At 50.5% G+C, this 18963-nt stretch overlaps 2 protein-coding genes across 10 annotated transcripts; one reads left to right on the top strand and one right to left on the bottom strand.

Annotated features, from left to right (window-relative positions):
• Nucleotides 1–469: 469 nt before the first annotated feature.
• SRRD (SRR1 domain containing) lies at nt 470–2450 on the bottom strand. Of its 2 annotated transcripts, XR_008236753.1 has the most exons (8): nt 2351–2450; nt 2228–2268; nt 2014–2150; nt 1833–1931; nt 1537–1691; nt 1273–1318; nt 606–1006; nt 470–487 (listed from the first exon to the last, which is right to left on the bottom strand). XR_008236753.1 is itself a non-coding variant. In XM_052797728.1 (7 exons), exons 1-7 carry the CDS (start codon nt 2437–2439, stop codon nt 782–784), a joined length of 792 nt encoding a protein of 263 aa, XP_052653688.1. In that variant the 5' UTR covers nt 2440–2450; the 3' UTR covers nt 596–781. The 2 variants fall into 2 exon arrangements, 1 of the variants encoding a protein (XP_052653688.1); XM_052797728.1 differs by lacking the exon at nt 470–487 and having other exon boundaries at nt 596–1006.
• Nucleotides 2451–2513: 63 nt separating this feature from the next.
• Nucleotides 2514–17700, top strand: HPS4 (HPS4 biogenesis of lysosomal organelles complex 3 subunit 2). 8 transcript variants are annotated; one of them, XM_052797714.1, is made up of 14 exons: nt 2933–3104; nt 3234–3324; nt 3885–4028; nt 5072–5179; nt 5571–5687; nt 5816–5910; nt 7558–7630; nt 8348–8381; nt 9034–9130; nt 9643–10555; nt 13690–13822; nt 14730–14838; nt 16365–16576; nt 17135–17700. In XM_052797714.1, the coding sequence occupies exons 1-13, from the start codon at nt 2938–2940 to the stop codon at nt 16534–16536; spliced, it is 2253 nt and encodes a 750-aa protein (XP_052653674.1). In that variant the 5' UTR covers nt 2933–2937; the 3' UTR covers nt 16537–16576; nt 17135–17700. The 8 variants fall into 8 exon arrangements, 6 of the variants coding, with proteins under 6 accessions (XP_052653676.1, XP_052653677.1, XP_052653674.1 ...); XM_052797716.1 differs by lacking the exon at nt 2933–3104 and adding an exon at nt 2514–2686 and having other exon boundaries at nt 16365–17700; XM_052797717.1 differs by lacking the exon at nt 2933–3104 and adding an exon at nt 2514–2686 and having other exon boundaries at nt 3903–4028; nt 16365–17700.
• The last annotated feature ends 1263 nt before the right edge of the window (nt 17701–18963 follow it).

The following is an 18963-nucleotide window of genomic DNA, read 5'->3' on the forward strand; positions in this document are numbered from 1 at the left end:
TTGCCTGCTGCTCTGCTCTGACAGAGTTACTGTCCCGACAGTGTCCCTCATGCAGCAGGCTCCTCTCTACTGTGCATAGCAGGGACTTGTCCCACGCCTCTTGGGGTGTGCTGGTGGCTCCTTCAGCCCAGTGCCTGCCTGCCTCCTCTGCCCTGTCAATGCAGAGCTGGAAGGGAGCTGTTTTTTTCCAGCAAATTCACAGAACGTGTGCTGTGGGACCGCAGCAGTTCAGGGCACAGAGGTGAGGGAGGGAAATGGAGGCTTTTTTTCCCCTAGAGGAAGATGACCTGATTCTTCACAGAAGAACAGATAAAGAACTGCTTTCAGTGGCACTGGACAGCTGAAGGCCACTGCCTCTAAGAAAGCTTGTATAAGCCTGCATTTGGAACCAGACACCAATACCTTCAACTACAAACCCCTCTCAAGTAATTCCCCCTTCCTGATACTTCAAAGTGTACACAGTACACGCAAAGGCTTTGAATTGTTCCTGAAAGGGAAGAGGATCAAGAGAGCAATCATTATGCAGTACGGATGCTTTAAAAGGCAGGTTTTAGTTAAACTTGTTTGCTGTAGTTGAGTGAGTATAAGTCAAAGCACAGCTTTACCTTTTATTAAATAATTAAGATACAAAAATATCCCATCATGCTCAAGTGTTCAGGTGTCGCCACTTTTGGTGGAGCACGATGACACTGTCAGTGCTTCAGCTACATCTTGGCTGCACCAAAGCTGCCGTGGGAAGAGAGGCAGCCCCGAGTCCCCGCCCCGCCGCCACTGAGAGCGGTCAGGACTCAGCGGCAACAGGACTGCACCCGTCAGCTCTGTCATCCTTTCTGATGATCTCCAAGTCGTCACAGTCTTGGTACGTTGGCTCCTCCACAAAGTCCCAGACCTCAGGGGAGAGTTCCTTCAGTTTATGCAAGGGAAACCAGTGGACGGAGGTGTCGTTAAAGGTGTCGAGGTAGCGAGGGTGAGCGGGGAGCGCCACCTCCTCTGTCCCTTTCAAGACCTTAAGAGCATTTGGGGAAAAAGTTACTGTATGACGCAGAAGAACTTTTCTGCAAAGTTCAGTTCAGGGTTGGTGAAGATGAGGATGGTGTTACATTAAGACAAACCCCTGTGTGCGGTGTGTTCTGCAGATAACGTAGAATGATCCTAAAGTGATTAATTTTTATATTGTAGTGGCCAGGAACAAAGGTTTTAAAAATAACCTTTCTCATTAGAAGGTGCTTTGTCAACACAAAACAATAATGTTAAAAAACTAGTGACTCTTACCTTTGCTATGTAAGAATAATCTCTCTCCAATATTCTTGACAACAATCTAGAATAACACAAGGTAACCAGCGTTAGATGCAGTGAACTTACACAACTTTTCTGAAGAGGGGTGGGGGACAGAAAAGGCAGGGGGTGGTTGATGACTGCCCCTTGAAAATGAGTAAAACACTGTCCGAAGCAATAGAAAAAAAGGAGTAAAGGAAGCAAGGAGAAGAAAACGCTGTTGGAGGCACCAGACCCCTTCCCTGGGGGGGCTGCACCCACCTTTCCTCCATTCCTTTAAAGCTGTTCCCAACGATGACCATTTTGGACAGAGCCCCTTCAGACCAGTTCCTCCACAGCAGGTTGTTGTACAAGGCTTTCCCGCAGTGCACCATGTAAAACAGCGTGGCCGATCCCTCAATGCCGTGTTTCCCCTCCTGCGCGTAAACCAACGTTTCCCGCTACCGAGCCCCGGTAGCGGAGGCCAGACGGTAACTACCCCCAACCTCCCGGGGCCAAGCCAGCCGGCAGCCGGGCAGGGAGCGGGGTCCAGCCCCTCGGTCCCGTCCCCCCCTCACCTCGTTGTCCGGGAGGAGCCGCAGCCCCAGTTCCCCCAGCGCGGCCGCCTCCTGGGCGGAGAAGGCGGGGTCGAACAGGGAACACCGGCCGGGCGGCACCTGCGGCGAGAGGGGCGGCGGTGGCGGGGGGTGGGGGGGGCCGGGGCGGCGTGCCCCCCCCCCAACCCCCGCCCCTCCTTACCCCCAGCTCCTCCAGCAGCAGCAGCAGGAAGGCCAGCTGGTGCCGGGCGGCGGGGCAGCCGCTGAACCGCCCCAGGCCGTAACAGACGCAGAGGGCGGGCGGCTCCGCGCCGCCGCCCAGCGGGGCCCGCACGGCTCCTGCGGGCACGGAGAGAGGCGTCAGACCCGGCGGGGGGCGGCCCGTTCTTCCCCCCCCATCCTCTCCCCGTACGCACCGGCGCTCGCCGCCCAGAAGCCGGAGCTCAGCAGATCGTCCCTGCGGGGAGAGCGCAGCGTCAGCGGGGCCCGGCAGCCCGGGGGGGGGGGGTTAGGGAGGGAACACGGGGCCGGGCCCTCACCGCGCCTCCCGCAGCCTCCGCAGCACCGCACCGCCCTCCGCCGCCGCCTCCCCGCCCGCCCGGCCCCGCCGCCGCCCCCCGCCCGCCATGTGCCACCCGCCCGCCGCCATGCGCCCCGCCCGGCCGCCGTAGCGTGGGCGGTCACGTGCCGTTGTCATGGGACTGGCGGGCCGCCTCCCGGAAGCGGCGGCAGGAGGTCCGGCCCGCTCAGCCCCGGTGGCGGCGGGGCCCCGCCGGAGGGACTATCCCCTCTCTCGGCTCCTCCCGGCGCGGCCGCCGTGGAGCCCCGACACCGATGGCCCGCCCCGCCGCGCCGGAGTCCGGCTCGGCGCCATGGTGAGCCCCTTCCCCCGGGCCTCCCGCCGCGGCGGCGGGGCTCTCCCGGTCCATCTCCCCGGGGACGCTGTCGAGGAGATACCGGCGCCGCTCCTGCCCGGCCGGGGGCCGCGGCGCTTCCCCGGGGGGCCGCGGGCCGTCCCGCGTGGTAAACGGTGCCCGGTAAACGCGCCTTTTTGGGGAGGGCAAGGCTTCCCCCCCCAAAGCAGCAGGTTGTGGGAACTGTTTGGACTGCGTGTGGTTAGTGCTTAATGATAATTATTCTCACTGATAGGAGAATATCTCACCAGTCCATATCTCCTTCCTCGTGTCTCAGCTGCAGAGTTGTAGAATCTATCTTAAACCCACAAAAGTGGTCAAATTTAATAGTATGGGACCCTTTTAGTGCTGTTTTCATGTCTGAACTCGGTGTGATTGGGTAAGAACCATGTTTCTGTTTGTTTGTAATAAGCATTTTATTGGTCTACCTGAAATAGTAGAAAGGAGAGGGAGAAGCGTAACAATTTTCAAATATACAATAATTTTTACTAATGTTTTGTTTTTTTAGGTGGAATTACTTTTTCCTTTACGATGGTTCAAAGGTTAAGGAAGAGGGAGATCCTACAAGTGCCGGGATTTGTTATTTTTATCCTTCTCAGGTAATGTCTGCTTTTATTTCAGTGCCTGTAAAAGAGTGCTTGTGTTGTGAGTCAGTGCTGATATTCTGGTTCAGGAATGGTCGGGCTTCCAGGTGGACCTCTGGATTAATTCTTATTTAGTATTCAAAAAAGTTTAAAGAAAACTCACGCAACTAGAACCAGGCGAATTGGAGTGGTGTTCCACCCGGCTCAGTGTACAGAAGTCCTCGGGCTTCTGAAGCTGGGCATGGTGGTGTTGCACTCTGCTCCCTCACTATGGGTTCCGGTCAGTGGAGTCATCCAGTGGAGTCCAGGTCTGTTCTGGTGATGTGAATAAATACACACGAGGGATGAAAGTTCCCCTAAATAAGCTCTAGGCTCTTGTGCTGCCTGAAAAAAGCAATCCAATTATTTTTTTCCCTAGAAATTTGCCTGTGCTACTGCATTTGACTTATTATTGAATTGAACTTATAATTAATTTTTATTAATACCTGAATACAGTAGTGATTTTTTCCTTTCCCAAGTCCTTTTAAAGGCGGGAGGAAAAAAAAAAAGTCTGTCTTCCCTGCCTTCCTTGACAGACTCTCCCCGACCAGCAGGAACTGCTGTGCGGACAGATTGCTGGAGTGGTGCACTGCTTGACTGAGATTTCTGGAATTCCTCCAAGTCTCATTCGCCTAAGGAAGCTCAAGTTTGCGGTTGTAGTGGATGGAGACTATCTGTGGGTGAGTTCAAGAGATGTGGAGGCAGTCACAGACCGAAAACAGTGAGAGAGTCTGAACTACTGTATCAAACAAAGAGGGCTTTTTTTTTTTTTTTTTTTTCTCTCCTTCCTTCAGGGCATGGGCTGCACACAGATAGACCTGGGGAGAGCTAGGGTGGGAACTTGCAATGCACAACTTTTCATTGCAAGGTAACTTAAATTTTCTTTACTGCAGCTTGCAACTGTGTGTCATGGCAGTCACTTCAGCTGTTCCTGTGAAAAGCTTCACGTACCTCGTTTGTGTGTCCACACCCAATCTGTTTTCTTAAGATGTGCCTGGCAATGGCTGTAAAGCATTGAGCTCTGCATTGTCATGTGTATCCCTGGGTTTCTGGCAATGACTGGAAACAGGATTCCATGTGCTACAGTTCTTATTAATAAGGACTTGGTCTCCCTGTTTGGTAGTCTGATTGTTCTTTCCTTCTAACCCTCAGTATTCCCTGCTGCAGAGCTTTGTCAGTGTCAACAGACATTTAGTATATAAAGAGCAGTGTGCGGCAGAGTCGTGACAAAAATGCCCCAAACCATCCCCTGGAAAGTGGGTTGAGACCAGTCAGACGTATTTAATAGGCAGTGCTGTTCAGGCTCACTGGGCTCTCTCTGAGGCAGGAGGCCTGACGCTTCTGTTTCTCTTGGCAATTCAAAAACTAAATGAAGCATCTTCATCACTGTACATAAAACAATTTGAATATTTTTAAGTACTTAGTTTCAGGAAAATGTTCTTAGCTATTAGAGCACCGAGCTAGGTCATCTAGCGTGGGAAGGGAGTGTGTCTAAACCGCTGGATTTCTGATAGCATTTATTTATCCTGTCTGTGCCAGGGCTCTTCTGTGGGTATTTTTGAATTTCCTTTTCATCTGACTTGTGAATCCAGGGGATATTTGCCTGCCACAGAACTGCTTGCATGCCTTTGATGCTCATTTGAAAGCGATAAGAGTTGTTCTCACCTGCTGTGCCTGGGTTTTGTCTGTAAACATTCTTCATTCATGGCTTTCTGTATTGAAGGTTCTGGGTTGTGCCGTTGAGCTCCCTGATGTCAGCTGTAGACGGTTTCTGGAGCAGCTGATCAGCCTCTTCACCTTCTACAATGGACCTGTGCACCATGCGTACACGGTAATTAAGATCAGCAGCCGTGATGTTTCTGCCTAGGAAGAGATCTTAAATGCTTCCCATATTGGCTGAGCTCTGCCCGGGCACACACGTGCTGGCATGTTCCCTTACACTGCCTTCCTACTTGCAAGGGTCAGAGCAAGCTCACGCATCAAAGAATTGGGACCTGGGAAAGTGTACAGGCCCATCATCTTTATTGCACTGAGGTAGTGTGGGTGTCTACTAAAAGTTTCCTAGATGTTCAGTCTAAAGCAGTTTCCTCTCGATATCATCTTCCTCCTTAACTTCAAAAGATTTTCCATGTATAGGTACTGTCCCAGACTGATTGCATCTAATGTCCTGAATGCATTAAGGCCTGTGCAGTGACAGCTGTGCGGATTTTTGTTGTCTGCAGGCACTTTCTTGGGAGGAGCTGAGCAGGCAGTGGGACAGATACATTGAACATATCCAAAAAAACACCAGTGACCTCCACAAGATCTTCAATTCTCTCTGGAATCTGGACAAAACCAAGGTAAAAGCCTGTTCTCTGCAGTGTCTGGCTCTAGAGCTGCCTTAGTGCCAATGGTTTTGTGTTTATTTCCTGCATTGAGCATTTGCCAGGATTCTCTGGCCTAACTTCTTGTGGTTCTCCCTTTCTAGGTGGACCCCCTGCTTTTACTGAAAGCAGCTCTCATCCTGCAGACTTGCCAGCGGTCTCCCCATGTCTTGGCAGGCTGCATTCTCTACAAAGGCTTGTAAGTAACAAGGCATTACCTAAAGGTTTAAACTGCACGTTAAATCTGCCCCTTCCTAGGGCTGTGTATCCAGGGAGCAGAGCAAGGGCACTAGCTGTACACACAGAGCTGCTGTTTGTTATTGGCAGGAACATTAATGCTTCAGGCAAGGTAATCCCTGTCTGCTGGTGTATTTCACAGAGGACGAATGGTTATTTGTGTTTATCAGTGGAAGAAATGGAAGCATGAAGAAATTAAAGGTTTGGGCTTTAGTAGTAATCTGCTGTCTTTATGACATTCAGCAGGATGTGAAGACTGAACTTCTTAGGCTTTTTAGGTGGAAGTCACCAAGAAAAAGAAAGATGTGTGAATATTCCTCTTTCCCATTAGTGTTCTCTTTGCAGCCTTGCAAATACAGTGCACGTTTGTGTCTGTATATATTTTTGACTGACTTGTTGGCCAGGACCACTGTCTATACTGATAGACAGTGCGCAGAAGGATGAGCCAGAATTTCCCATGAGAAATGCTGGCTTCTTTCAACTGAATATTAATCATAGCTGAAGATGCTGCAGATGTGGCACTGAACGACATCAAGGAAAGCCTCAAAGGTGGCCTTGAAAGACAGGAGGTGGGGGATCCTGGGAATTTCTTGGCAGTAACATTTAAGCACCTTTTTCCTTTGGCATAAACTGTTCCTGTAACACCTTTTACGAGCACTGGAAATACACCACAATGTCTGCATCTTTCCAGGTCTGACAGAGGCAGGCCAGGCATTTTTAAGGGAGTGATCTCATATGTGCAAGCAGGGCACTGAGCATGAGTCACTGCAGCACCTTAAAGCTGGCAGCATGTTGCAGTGGAAGCGGACGTCTGACTTGAGAATGCAGTCTTCTCCTTCATCTGCCCATCACCACTGTGTGTGTCTATATCGCTGTTCTGTCTGGTAGAGATCTTTTTTCACCAAATGTCATCAGAGTTCTCTGAACTCTGAATATTACTACAACACTGCAAAGGGCTTTGTACCTGAGTTAAACTTCCCCTTCTTCAGAGTCTTTTGAGAATCTCCAGAATGTGGATCTCAACAAGACGTAAACAGAAAGACCAAGAATACCTTTGGAAGCCCTGTCCAAGGGGCCTGTGCTGCAGTACTTTGAGTGCTAGTCTTTCTGAATCTTCTCCACTGCCCACAGCTCTCCATGGGGTGGCAAGAAGCCTGTATGGATTGGTCTGTCTTAGGTCTTGACTCAGCAAAACCAGATTTGTTGGCCAAAAGTAAATACCAGCAGGTGGTTTTCCTGAGTTTGGAGTGGAACTGACCCAAAGGAAAGAAGATAACAAGAGTCCTAATGGTCACCCAGTTCATGTTCCTGTTGTGTGGGGATGTGTTAGCTCCAGCCCGTGTCTGGGGTTGGCCCTTCAACCCTTGCAGAGTGTCTGGCAGGACCAGGAGAGGTGGGTGCAGTGGAACCCTAGAGACTCCCCCAGACATCTCCCAGTTGTGAAATGGGGCCCTGCAGCACTGTCAGTTTTGCTCAGAGTAAAAGTAACAGTCTGGTGTGAGCATTACTGCTGGCTCTGCCTGTCCTGATTCACTGACTGATGGGAGTCTACGGCTGAGCTTCAGGAGATGACACTCTGCTCATGGATGACTTTGTTTTGTCCTTTTAGGATTGTGAGCACCCAGCTGCCACCTCCTCTCACTGCCAAAGTTCTTCTCCAAGGCAATGAGTCTCCAGGCCAGGTATGTTGCTAAACATGTTCCCTGTGTGCAGATACCCACTTGTAAGGATGTGGTGTGGGAGTTTGTGTCACATAGATCTTACATGTGCCATTACTGGGAAGGCCAATTACTGATGCTGATGCTAAAAGCTTTTATTAGTTATGAATGAGTAAGGTTTCAAGACTTCTGCACTAGGAATTTGCTTTTTTTCTGGTCTTTTAAGTTACTGAATTCATGAGTTCTCATCTATGTGGTGTTTTGATTAACTTTTTACCCAAGTTTGGGTATTTAGTGCTAAATTTACACACAGTGAATGTCTGAAAGTGACAAATAGATCAATTTTCATTTGCATTAAAATTTGTCAAAAGTAATTATTTACATGGTTCAAGATCTACAAAAAAGCAATCAAGAGCCAGATATGAAGAAGTCCTCTGCTCTTACTCTGGTTGAGTGAACCAAGCTTTTGTGCCCTGAGCAGGCAGTAATGGCAAATTGTGGTATGTTTGTCCTTGCTTTAAGGTGTATTTTGGTTCATGGGAAGTCCCCTTGACTTTGAGGGCTACCTAAGGAAAAAATCACTGCCCAGCATGGTAAACCAGTCACAGCATTTGCTGAAGGGGATGGTTTGGGGTCTGCTGTAGTCACAGGGAGGCTGAGGAGGCTGGAAGAGGTGTCTTGGTGGCACCAGTGGCAAGTGTTGAGTCATGCCACAGAGCTGATTCTTGGTTTTTCTTTCAGAGTGAGCCTGGAGGTGAGGAGCAGCGGGAGCCAGGTGAGCATCCAGCTGCAGAGTACTGGTTGCCAAGTGCACAGCAGCAGCATATGGGCAGCCCTCTGGGGCTGCATTCTCTGCAGTGAGAGCATGAGCTGGTTCTCTGGGATTCATGTCAAAGCTCTTGCTGGATGCAGGAGTATATCCCTGGGGGTGTTGCTGCCACTAGTCAGCATGTGCCAGTGGGTGTTGTGTAATCAGAACTAGTTCTTTCCTTTGGCTAAGCAAAGGAGTTTGCTCTTTTGGGTTTAATTGTCAGTTCTGCAGATTCCCAACATGCCTGCTTTAATTCCAGTTACCCATGTGCCTACTTGGCCACTGATGGAGCCCTGAAAACAGATGGCTGATGCTTTCAGTCCAAACCTTCAGTTGTCGTTTTTGAGCATCAGTTTATAGATATTCTGCCAGGACAGTTAGGAGGGAAAAAAAAAAAAAAAAGCTAAGGGAAAATTTAAATCTGTCAGGCATTAAGTGTATGAGGAGGATGGGAAAATGCTGCCTAGTCATATGTGGTCAGTTTGTGGTGACCCAGGATACAGGATGATAGCATGCCTTCTCCTCCTACAGAAGCCTTTGGGCTGATGGAGTCTGGCTTCTGTTTTTTATGCTGGGGCATGTTAATTTAATCCCCAAACCTCCTTTGCTCTTGCAGATTCTCCATTGCCGCATGGTGTCCGTATCATCCCTGTATTCCTAACGGAAGATGAAGTCTCAATGCTCCGAGACTTTCCAGTGGAGTGGATGACTAGGTAGGAAATCAATCTGATGCATAGAGAGGCTTGGACAGCAAGGGAGCTAACATATGGTGCTGTGTCCTCACTAGCCATTGCTAATGTTTTCTCTGATACTAACTCAAACTCTGTCATTTGGCTGTGTTGTGGTTTAACCCAGGACAGGGTGTTAAAGCCGCCTGAGGTCTTTCAGGCTGAACAAAATTTGTGGTGTCCGTATCTCTGTTGTGAAGCAGCCCAAAGCAGGACTGTTTCCCGAGACCCAACTGCGGTCTTCTGTTGTTTCTCAGCTCACAGTGCTGCCTTTGTGCTTTCTAAGTAAGGCAGTGACATTCCTGGGAGTCTGCAGTGCAAGAGGCCCATGCTTTTCACCTGTGTTAGGCCTTAGCCATCCTTTTCTGAGGTAGATGCTCTTTGTGGCAGAGAATAGAGCAGCTATTGAACACTACCAGGAGGTGATAGCGTTACTAGGTATGTAATGACTCCAAACAGATCCTACTCAGTAGTTTAATCAACTTGTCTCCCATTAGGTCATCTGTGTCCCCAGCAAGCCCTAGAGGAGAGAAGAATGCTCTCTGCCCCCAGGCAGTTTCAGAATCAACAGGAGACCTGAAAAATATCTCTGTGCAGGAGTCCCCTGAGCAAGCTTCAAGCACAGCTGCACCAGAAGATGCTGTGCAATCAGGCAGCCTTGCAAACACAGGTCCTTTGAAGGGCTTCCCCGAAATGGAAGCCAGTACAAAGAATTCTCCAACTGCAAAACTGAGCGGCCCAGACAGCAAAAGCTCAGAGCTCAGTAGAAAAGCATCTTTCCCATCAGAGAGAGACACGAAGCAGCTGCCAAGCCCTTCCACACTCCATACTTCTGAGTATGCTCAAACTACAGGTCCGTATCTGGAAGGTTTTTGCTTTCCAAACCCTTACACCCGGGAGCAGGAGAATCAGAGCATGGGGAAATCTCTTGTGGACTATGATGTTGAGCAACACAGTTTCCAAAGTTATGCAGCCAGTGGCAGTCCAGCTATTTGCTCTCCTGCCCAAGAGTTGAGCAGAAGGAAGGCAAGTGAACAAGACAAGCAAGGGACTCTGAGCCAAAATAGTGTCTCTAGAGAAAGCAGCAGTGCAGCTGGTGGCAATGTGCAGGGTTTGGATTGTCCAGCCACTGCTGTACAATCAGAGCTCCAAAGCAGGAGTCAGCTGCCAGCTGTAGAGTTTCAGGAGAGTCTGCTCAGTGACCCAGCAGAGAACACGCACTGTCCCAGGAGCCGGGAGAGTGGCTGGCTGCCTCAGGTGGACAGTCTGGGAGCCCAGGCTGGTGTGGAGTCAGGCAAACAGTGCAAACCGGTTAAGATGAGCTTGTATGTTCACTGCATTAAGGGGCTTTTGCTCTCCCTGCTGGCTGAAGATCACCTCCGAGAGGACCGGAGCTCGATTGAAGATGTGGTAAGTGGGAAAGCTCTTCCACACCTGCAGATACACTCACTGCTGCTTGGTGGTGGTGGTGGTGGGGACAGGGGTTACAACTGAAGAGCAAGTGTTGGATCGCTGTTCCCATCTCTTTCCTCACCTGCTCTGTGTTGCACAAGGCAAAGCCATTTGGCTTGGGGTTCATCACCACAACCAAAACTACGTGGGAGGTTGTTTGCAAACGTCAGGCAGCGAGCCTGAGAGGTGAGAGCGTTGTCTCACAGGCGACTCCTGTTGCCTGTTGTTGTCTGTCAGTGCCAGCACCGGAGCAGAACGTGTAGGTGTGACTGTCAGACAGCCCCGCAGACTGCCAAAGGCCTGTGCTGGATTTGGGATTTGCTGGGAAACCCTGTCAGTTTCACAGTGCTTTTTGGAAAGCAGGGTTTGTTCTCTGTTTAACCTCCACTTTGCATGTCAGCTTCTCACTCTGGAAGCACCAGAGAGACATGTCTGGCAGTGAGTCCCCGAAGCATTTCCTTTCTACGTGAAAGTCTGGCTGTCTGCATCCCCAGCCTGCTCTCCCTGGCACTGCTCTCCAGGGGCCGGAGCGAAGGGTGCCATTTGGGCACTGCGAATAGGCGCTGTACCAGAACAATCCCAAATTACTCTGCTGTGGGATTTGCTTCGGTGCGCAGGCTTCCCTGCCAAGTGGCACGGTGCAGCTAATGGGGCTGTGGGGGAAGGACGTGCTGGCCCCCAGCGTTTCACAGTGAAGCATTAGTCTGCAGAGCTGCTGCCTGGCCTCTGCTTTCCTACCAGGGAGCTGAGTCAAAGCTGCAGAGGCCTGTTTGATATGCCAGTTGCCATAGGAACAACCTAATTTCTTTAACCGTCAGACTGGAAGGTGGAGGGAAGCTCAGACTAATGCTGGCTCCCAGCATTAGCAGAGCCTCAAGGTTACTCCATTTACTTTCGAGCTCTGGGACTCAGAGGCTGTGGCCGTGACGGCCCCCCCTCCCGTAAGCAGGGGGGTGCCACCTCTGCACGGCATGTGAGGATTGGCATGTCAGGGAAAGGATTGCTGCAAAATCAGCAGAGGCCAGGAGGTGCAGCCTTGGCATTTTGCGCCAGACATGGCACATGGCTCTGTCCCCTTTCTGCTCATTCCAAACAGGCAGCTGCACAACGGCTTCCTCTCTACCATGTCTTCTCTGGTTGCAGGGAGAGAGGGGGATGCAGGCAGGTAGGAACTGATGCTCTTGAGAGCTGAAGGTCGTCCTCATTGCACAGGTACCCTCAGCTTCTCTGGGTTTCCTCAGGTTGCAGCTCTGGTCTAGCTGGCAGGCAGCGCAGCCCTGCTGTGTTCGGAGGCGGCGCGGTTCCCAGCAGCCCATGCAGCACCCGTGGTTGGAAACCAGCCTCTGCTCTCCTTCATGTTTGACCTGCCGTGAGAAGGAGCATCTGAAGGATGTGGCTAGCGTGTGAAATGCCTTGTTGGGGGGGGAGGTTAGCTCTGCTAGTGACACATTGCACGTCCTCCTCCCATCAAATGCCTGGGCAAGTCCAGCAGTGGGCCCAGCCTGGCTCAATTTGTCATTCAGTTCATTAAGTCTCAAATCAACTGCCTGACGCTGGTGCGCCACATTTCGGTTGATTTTACTTTATGTATTGCCCTGGGGTTGGCAAAGCCCTGTTCCATTCGCGTTCCTCTTTTTCCCAAATATGCTGCTTCCATCTCGCATACTCCTGCTTTGGATCTCATCTTAGCAAAACTGTACTTTGACACAGCTTGGATTTTGACTGTGATTAGGTTCTACCGACTACACCCTTCCTCTGGGTGCAGGGGTTTGTTATCTCTTAGGAGAGATGCACTGCATGTCCTGTCATCCCAGGAGGAAGAGTGTTGTTCGAGGAGGTAAGAGACGGGCTCTGCTGCTGGCATCATGGTGGATTTGAGGCGTAACCTCAGTTTTTCTGTTCCTTTGTTTATCTGTAGATTAAAAATGACCCTCAGCTCTCAGGGATGTCAAAGCTTAGTTATAATTAATGTTTGTTGAATGCTTTGAGGCCCCTGAATGACACCAAAGAAGGGTAAAATATGCTACTTGTGGAGCTGAGAACAGCAGGCAGTACTGATCATCCATCTAGGATGGGAGTTTCCAATACAGGCTTTCCCTGCAGAGCAGGAGGCTTTGGAGGCTTTCAGGATCGCTTCCTGCCTGTCTTTAGGTCTTAACCCTTCATTTCACTGCACAGAAAAGAAAATCTGCTCCGTGACCAGGGAGGTCAAGGGTAGGCCAGGCTCTGCCATCGGGCTGAATGGAGACTTGATCCTCTCCGTGGCAGAGGAGAGCAGACAGGCAGGCTGGAGGATTATGGAGTTAATCTTCTCAGCACTGCCGGAGGGTCCCTCAGCCCTGCCTGCTGCCTGGGAGCCTCAGCATGGCCAGGGCAGTTGGCTACTGAAAGTCCAGTCAGCAAAGCATCTTGGCTTTCATGTTAGTACATTGTTGTGTGAATCCTTTGCTCTGTGCCAGGCCTGTCGTTACCCCACAGGTGAAGCTATTTCCTTGGCTTTTCTTTTTTTCCCCTCTGGTTGTAGCCCAGTACCTGCAGTCTGCAGCTGGCCAGAAGCTCAGCACGGAGGCTGGGTGCCCATTAGAAGACTTACTCGTGTGTTGAGAGGGTGCTGTGGGAAACACTGCAGGCAATTAAATCCAGCCCAAGTGTGTAAAGCTGCATCCTGTATTGTACTGTCTGGTGTAATAAAGGCTGGTAAGCAAAGGAATATTCCTTGCTGCAGCTGAAAGTCATGGCCAGGATGTGAAAATGAGCCCTGGAGAGTAATGCTTGATGGTAAATTAATGGAGTCTTGCATTTTCTTGTAATTAATAGCATCAGGTGGTTTAATGGCTTATTTTCAGGTTGGAGTGCTCTTTTTCTGGGTCCCCATCTCACTGACTTGTAAGCTGTGAGACTCGTCTGCTTTCGTCTGTGCCCAGGTTTCCTAGCCATTCCTGGTGGGAGCCTGGGCAGCAGCAGAGCATGGAAGGGTCCAGTCCCTCTGTCATTGACATCGGTCACCCAAGCTCCCTCCAGTACCTCCTTGGAAGCCTAGGTGAAGCAGGGCTTCTACTCTAACACTTGCCTTTTTTTTGCCCTGTCTGCAGTACCACAGCAGTCTGGCTTCTCTAAACGGCCTCGAGGTTCATCTGAGGGAGACTCTGCCCAAAGACTCCTCATCCTCAGCCAAGACAACCTACAGCTTCACTCACTATGACTGCGTTCAGAACGTACTCACAGGTAAGCCTTTGGCTTCTGGAACAGCAGCCGCTTCGGAGGATGGAATGAGAACAGGGTTTATGCTAACCTTTTCTCATGCTTCAGACAACTTCTCAGAAACATTGCTTGCTGTAACTCTTACAAAATAGCCTGGATATAAGGCCCTGTTGAGGAAGCTTTGTGTTTTCTGAGTTTATAATCTGCTGAAGGCTTGTTGATCACTTTGTTTGGATGAGAGCCAGAGGCTGCTGGGAGATGGAGCAGCTGCCACTGGCTCTTTGCTTGGAATGATGTTACTTGGGCTTCTGCTAAAGGCTAAGTCTGAGGACAAGACTCAACATCCTCTTCAAACCCACCTGCCCTCCCTCCCCCCAACTTCATTCATCACACCATGGTGTGATGCCTTTTGGCCCACTGTACAATAGAGTGTTTGTCAGTCCTTTCTGGCTACGAGAAGCAGGAACTGGGAACAGGTAGTAGCCAGCAGTTTGGAGACTGCTGCCCTGGATTGATGGGTAGACCATCAACATGCAGAAAGCCCCGTGCGTGTATTGCTTCAGTTCATTCTAATGTTTCCCTTTTTCTGGCAGCCTCACAGGCAGTGTCCCACCTCTCTCTGTCTTAGAAGTGCTTTAGGGAAAGAGACAAACCCCAGTGATTCTTGGTAACCCAGGTCTCGGGCCTTCTTGTCACCCCTGTGGGGTGGGAAGGTACACTGGGCTTTTTGTTTGTGCATGGCTGAGCATGGTGCAAGCCACTGACTAATTTCATTGAAGTGATGCTGGAGCTTAGGCTGTCACCCAGTCTCTGTTCTGTAGATATCCAGGGTGTGTGGGAGAGGTCCACAGCCTTTTCCTGCTCAGTAAATGGGAGCACACTCCTCTGTAGAGTGGGCTGTTAACACACACCCCTTACTCCTCTTCTGCAGCCAACCTGCCCCATACTGCTGGCCCTTTGGATCGGCACTTCCTCAGAGCTGCTACACTGATCCACTCCGACTTCAACCAGCTTCCAACTGCTTCAGAAATTATAATTAGGTAAGGTGTGCTTATAACTCCCTCCTCTTCCAGGCACAGGAGTGCTGTGTGGCACACAGAATAGGCAGAAGGGGGAACCCCTTTTCTAAGCCTGGCTGAGGTTTGGCACGCATTGTAGTCCCACCGGTGTGGGCTACTTAATATTCTGCCTGCAATGTGATCTGGGTGTTGAGAGGCTAGGATGGCACCAAGGCAAGTGAACTGAAGGCAAACTGAGTTGTGCCATGGGTTTGGATTAAGATATAATTAGCTAGAGTATTGCCGGTTCCTGGCACCATAAGGTTCTAAGATGCAGTTTTAAATATAGCTGTTCCTAATAAATTTGTGTCTCGGCTGGGAGCCAAAGGCACCCAGAATTGGCAACCTAGATTTTGGTTTTTTGCAAGGCTTGTTGGGTTGGAAACACACTGTAATGTGCGTGGCAAACTCAATTGTAATGCGCCAGGCAAGATGGTCTTATCACAGCCAGAGCCCTTCCACACAGCTGTGGCTAAAGCTGATCTTGTGCTACAGCACTCCCCCCATTCCTATAGCTGATCTCAGGGAGGATGGTTATGTTGTGAGTGTGCAGAGATTCTGCTTGCTTGGCCATGCTTGTTTGTCCAAAACATGATGAAATAAAGATGCTTCTGGGAATTACACTGTTTCACTTCTCTGACACAGCTTGCCAATGGAATGTGAATCATACACTTCAATGCTGGAGAACTCCTTGTTTAGCATTAGTTTGACTGGTTCCTTAAATCGTATATCAGCTAAGCTGGTGTATTCTGTGTTGCCCCAAAAAAAGCAACTCCATGTGTGAATCAGACTGAGTAACAAGATGACTAAAACTGCTTTCTTTTATGGAGAGTTGTCACAGAAGGGTGTCAGCAAACATATCAGTTGCTGCTTTCCTCTGTCAACGAGGAATACAGAGTCCTTTGCTTTGCTCCCTGCCAGCCCTCTTGCAGGTAAATACTGAGTGGTGGGTTTTAATCAGTGACTTGAGCTTTCGTGGTTACAGTATCTGACTATCGTCTGAGCTTTATCACATGTGTGACTAAATAACCTCGTATGATTCCTGCTACAAGGGTGCTGTGCTGGGATTTGCTTATGGACAGCAGCAGTGAGATAGGTTGCTCCAGGAAGGAAGGGGTGTTAGACACAAGGAGTGTGTAACTACTGGCTCTTGATGTACTGGGCTGGTCTGCCAGCAAGGGAAATTCTCAGAGGATGGCCACACACATAGGTGTTAATGCTGTTGAGTCAGTCACAGAGGATGAGGCATATGACACTTTTTCTTTTAGGATGCCAGGACCCGTGAGAAGGAGGGTCTGGTTTCCTGTGGCCTTCTGGCAATGGATTGCAGGGTTTGGGTGCCCATTTTAGCTCTGTGTTCCTTTGCTCTGCTGAGAGAGACCTAAAAGTCCCTCTCAACAGCTGGCAGTCCAGTGCTGCAAGCACCCCAATGCCCAGCCTGGTGAGTTGAAGTGGATCTTGCACAAAGCTGTAAATCCTGACCACTGCCTACTCTCCTGCCCTGCTAGGAACGCCTCCACAGCCGTGTACGCCTGCCGGAACCCCGTCCAGGAAACCTACTTCCAGCAGCTGGGTGCTCCACTCCGCAACTCGGGTGTTCCCAACCCTCACGACAGTGCATTCAGCTTGCCGAGCAAGGCCAAGCAAAAGTTGCTGAAGCATGGAGTGAACCTGCTTTGAACTGATGCACTGAGGCAACACGTCTCAGCCCATGCTGAAAGTTAGTTCATCTCCAATAAGTAAAGTCTCAAAGCCATTTATTCCGTAGGAGGCATGAGGCTCTGTGCTACATCTATGGGGTCTCCAGCCTGCCTTGGCCCAAGGAAGAGGCACTCTTATTGCCCTGTGTCTGCAGCACATTTTGTGCTAGTGCAGGTTATTGTTGACATTAGCACTTACCAAAGACTGAAGATAGAAAATAGCTGTGTTGGGGTGCTTGGTTTACATTGGCTCTAGGACTATTCATGGTGGTCTGCCACCACAGGCAGAGACTCCTGGGGTGCCTTCACCTAAAGTAAAACCTCTTCTTGCTCTAAGCTACATAGACACTGGGCTACTGGGCTGTACTGGCTTTCAGAGATGTCAGTCAGACACTGCCTCTGCCTGGAGTTCTGTGCCAAAACTTGCCCTGGTCAGACTTAGGCTTTATTTATATCTCTTAATCTATAGAAATGATCCCCTGCCATGGCATAATGCCTTACCTTGATTAACAGAGCCTGCATGTTCTCAGACTAACTGGAATAGAACAAGTGCTGCAAAACTCCTAATCCTCCTACAGGTGCTGTCAGGAGGTTTTTATACCGTAGCTGAATCTGAGAGATCCTTGTCCCTCCATGCCTGCCTGATCAGTGATTGTGCAGCACAGCACTGCCTTCCCCGCGGTCCACCAATGCAGCTGTAACCTGCCAGCCTCTCAAAGGGGCTGTGGTGGTGGTGGTATGAATGCACTACACCTCCTGCCTGCTCCTCAGCCTTCTGCTTCCTTCCCTCTCTCCTGCTGGAGGACCTTGTTTCATCTCCTTGCTCTTGCTGCTCAATTTGTCTACATTCTGTTGACAGAAAAGGCAAGTGACAGCCCCTTAAGCTAATGGGACCAAAGAGGCCTTGTAGCCCCTTGGCAGCTGTTCTCTTTCTGCTCAGGCAGACGGTGTGTCCCCTGTCAGTGCCTGGCTGGGGGGGGGTTGGTGGTGACAGCTGCTTAGACCTGAGTGATGGATACCTGTGTCTGACTGTGCTGTGTGTTTCAAAGCCTGCTGCTGTTATGTATGCACGCATCACTGTGACTGTGAAAATAAAAGAGTCTCCAAGACTCACCCAAGCACTATGTCAGTGGCCAGCATCCCACTTACTGCTTGTTTGTCGTGTTTGTGATTCCTGGTGTGAGGGTTTGGGGTTGGGTGACCTGTTAGCTCGCTGCTGAGGGCAAGTTCCTGCACAGTGGGGTTGAACAGGCAGTGCCTGTTGCTTCCATCACTCCTGCAAAAAGTAGCTACTTGTCGGGGTCTTAGAAGATTTGGAACGTAGATGTGTTACGGGCTTTACCGTGAAATGGTGAGCAGAGTTGTGTCAGTGTTAGGAGGGCACCCCCAGGAGCTGGACACAGTAAAATCACCATCATCACAGCTTCTTGTTCCCCTCTGCCAACTGCCAATGCCCAAGGTAGCTCTGCCATTGCAGGGCTCCACTGCAGACCTTGAATAGGAAATTTGGTGGACTCCAGAGGAAGAGCCAGCTGCTTGCTCAGGGGGTGGCTGGGCAGATTGCCATCTGGCTTCCAGCACTGGCAGCTGAGGAGGTGTTTCAGCAGCAGGAGAGCTGTATGGCACTGTGCCCTGCTGCTGCTGTCCTCCTCGTGGGGACTATAGCAGTGATGCTACTCTGCACTAAAGTACTATCAGTTGCCTGTCAGCTAATGGCAGTGTAGATGTGAAACCTCCTTGGAAAGCCTGAGCTACAGCCATCCAGGAGACCTCTGGCCTTGGCGATACCCACACGAAAGGGGGCACAGAGTAAGGCACTGCTTCCCTGAATTATGGACAAGCTGCTTTGGTTCTGGAGTGCAGCAAAGAGAGGCATCATGTAGGTGAGGAATGAGGTGGTGGGAGAAGGCAAGGAGGAAAGATGGTTGTGTGCTCCAGCCCTCTTGTGATGCTCTGGGCTCCTCTGACATGCTGAGCCAAAGAGGCTCCCTCTGTTAGATGCTGCTCTGTCTGTCTCCTCTCTGCACACTCGGCAGCCCTGATCCAGGTTCCCTCTGTGATGCTCAGGAGGCAAGGAAGCCTCGGACTGCCAGAAGGAGCAGCGAGACAGCAGGCAGGGCTGTGAGGCAGCTCCAGACTGCTCTGCTCCCCCAAGGGAGATCCTGCTGTCTCCTAACTGGGTGTTTTGGGAAGTAGTTGTGTGCTCTATCAGGAAACATGAAGAAGTTGAAGGAAAAGCCTGAGAGGGACAGGAGGGAGTTTTGGCACAGCAGCAAAGCACAAAATAGATGCTTTTGCCTGCTGTCGTCAGGAATCTTCCACTACAATCTGCTCTGCCGTCTGTTGGCAGTGGAACAGCTGGGGCGGCTTCATTCCCTTTTGCTTCTTGAACTGCATCTGGCCACCA

The sequence above is a fragment of the Harpia harpyja genome, chromosome 9, assembly GCF_026419915.1.
Source record: "Harpia harpyja isolate bHarHar1 chromosome 9, bHarHar1 primary haplotype, whole genome shotgun sequence".
Lineage (NCBI taxonomy): Eukaryota > Metazoa > Chordata > Aves > Accipitriformes > Accipitridae > Harpia > Harpia harpyja.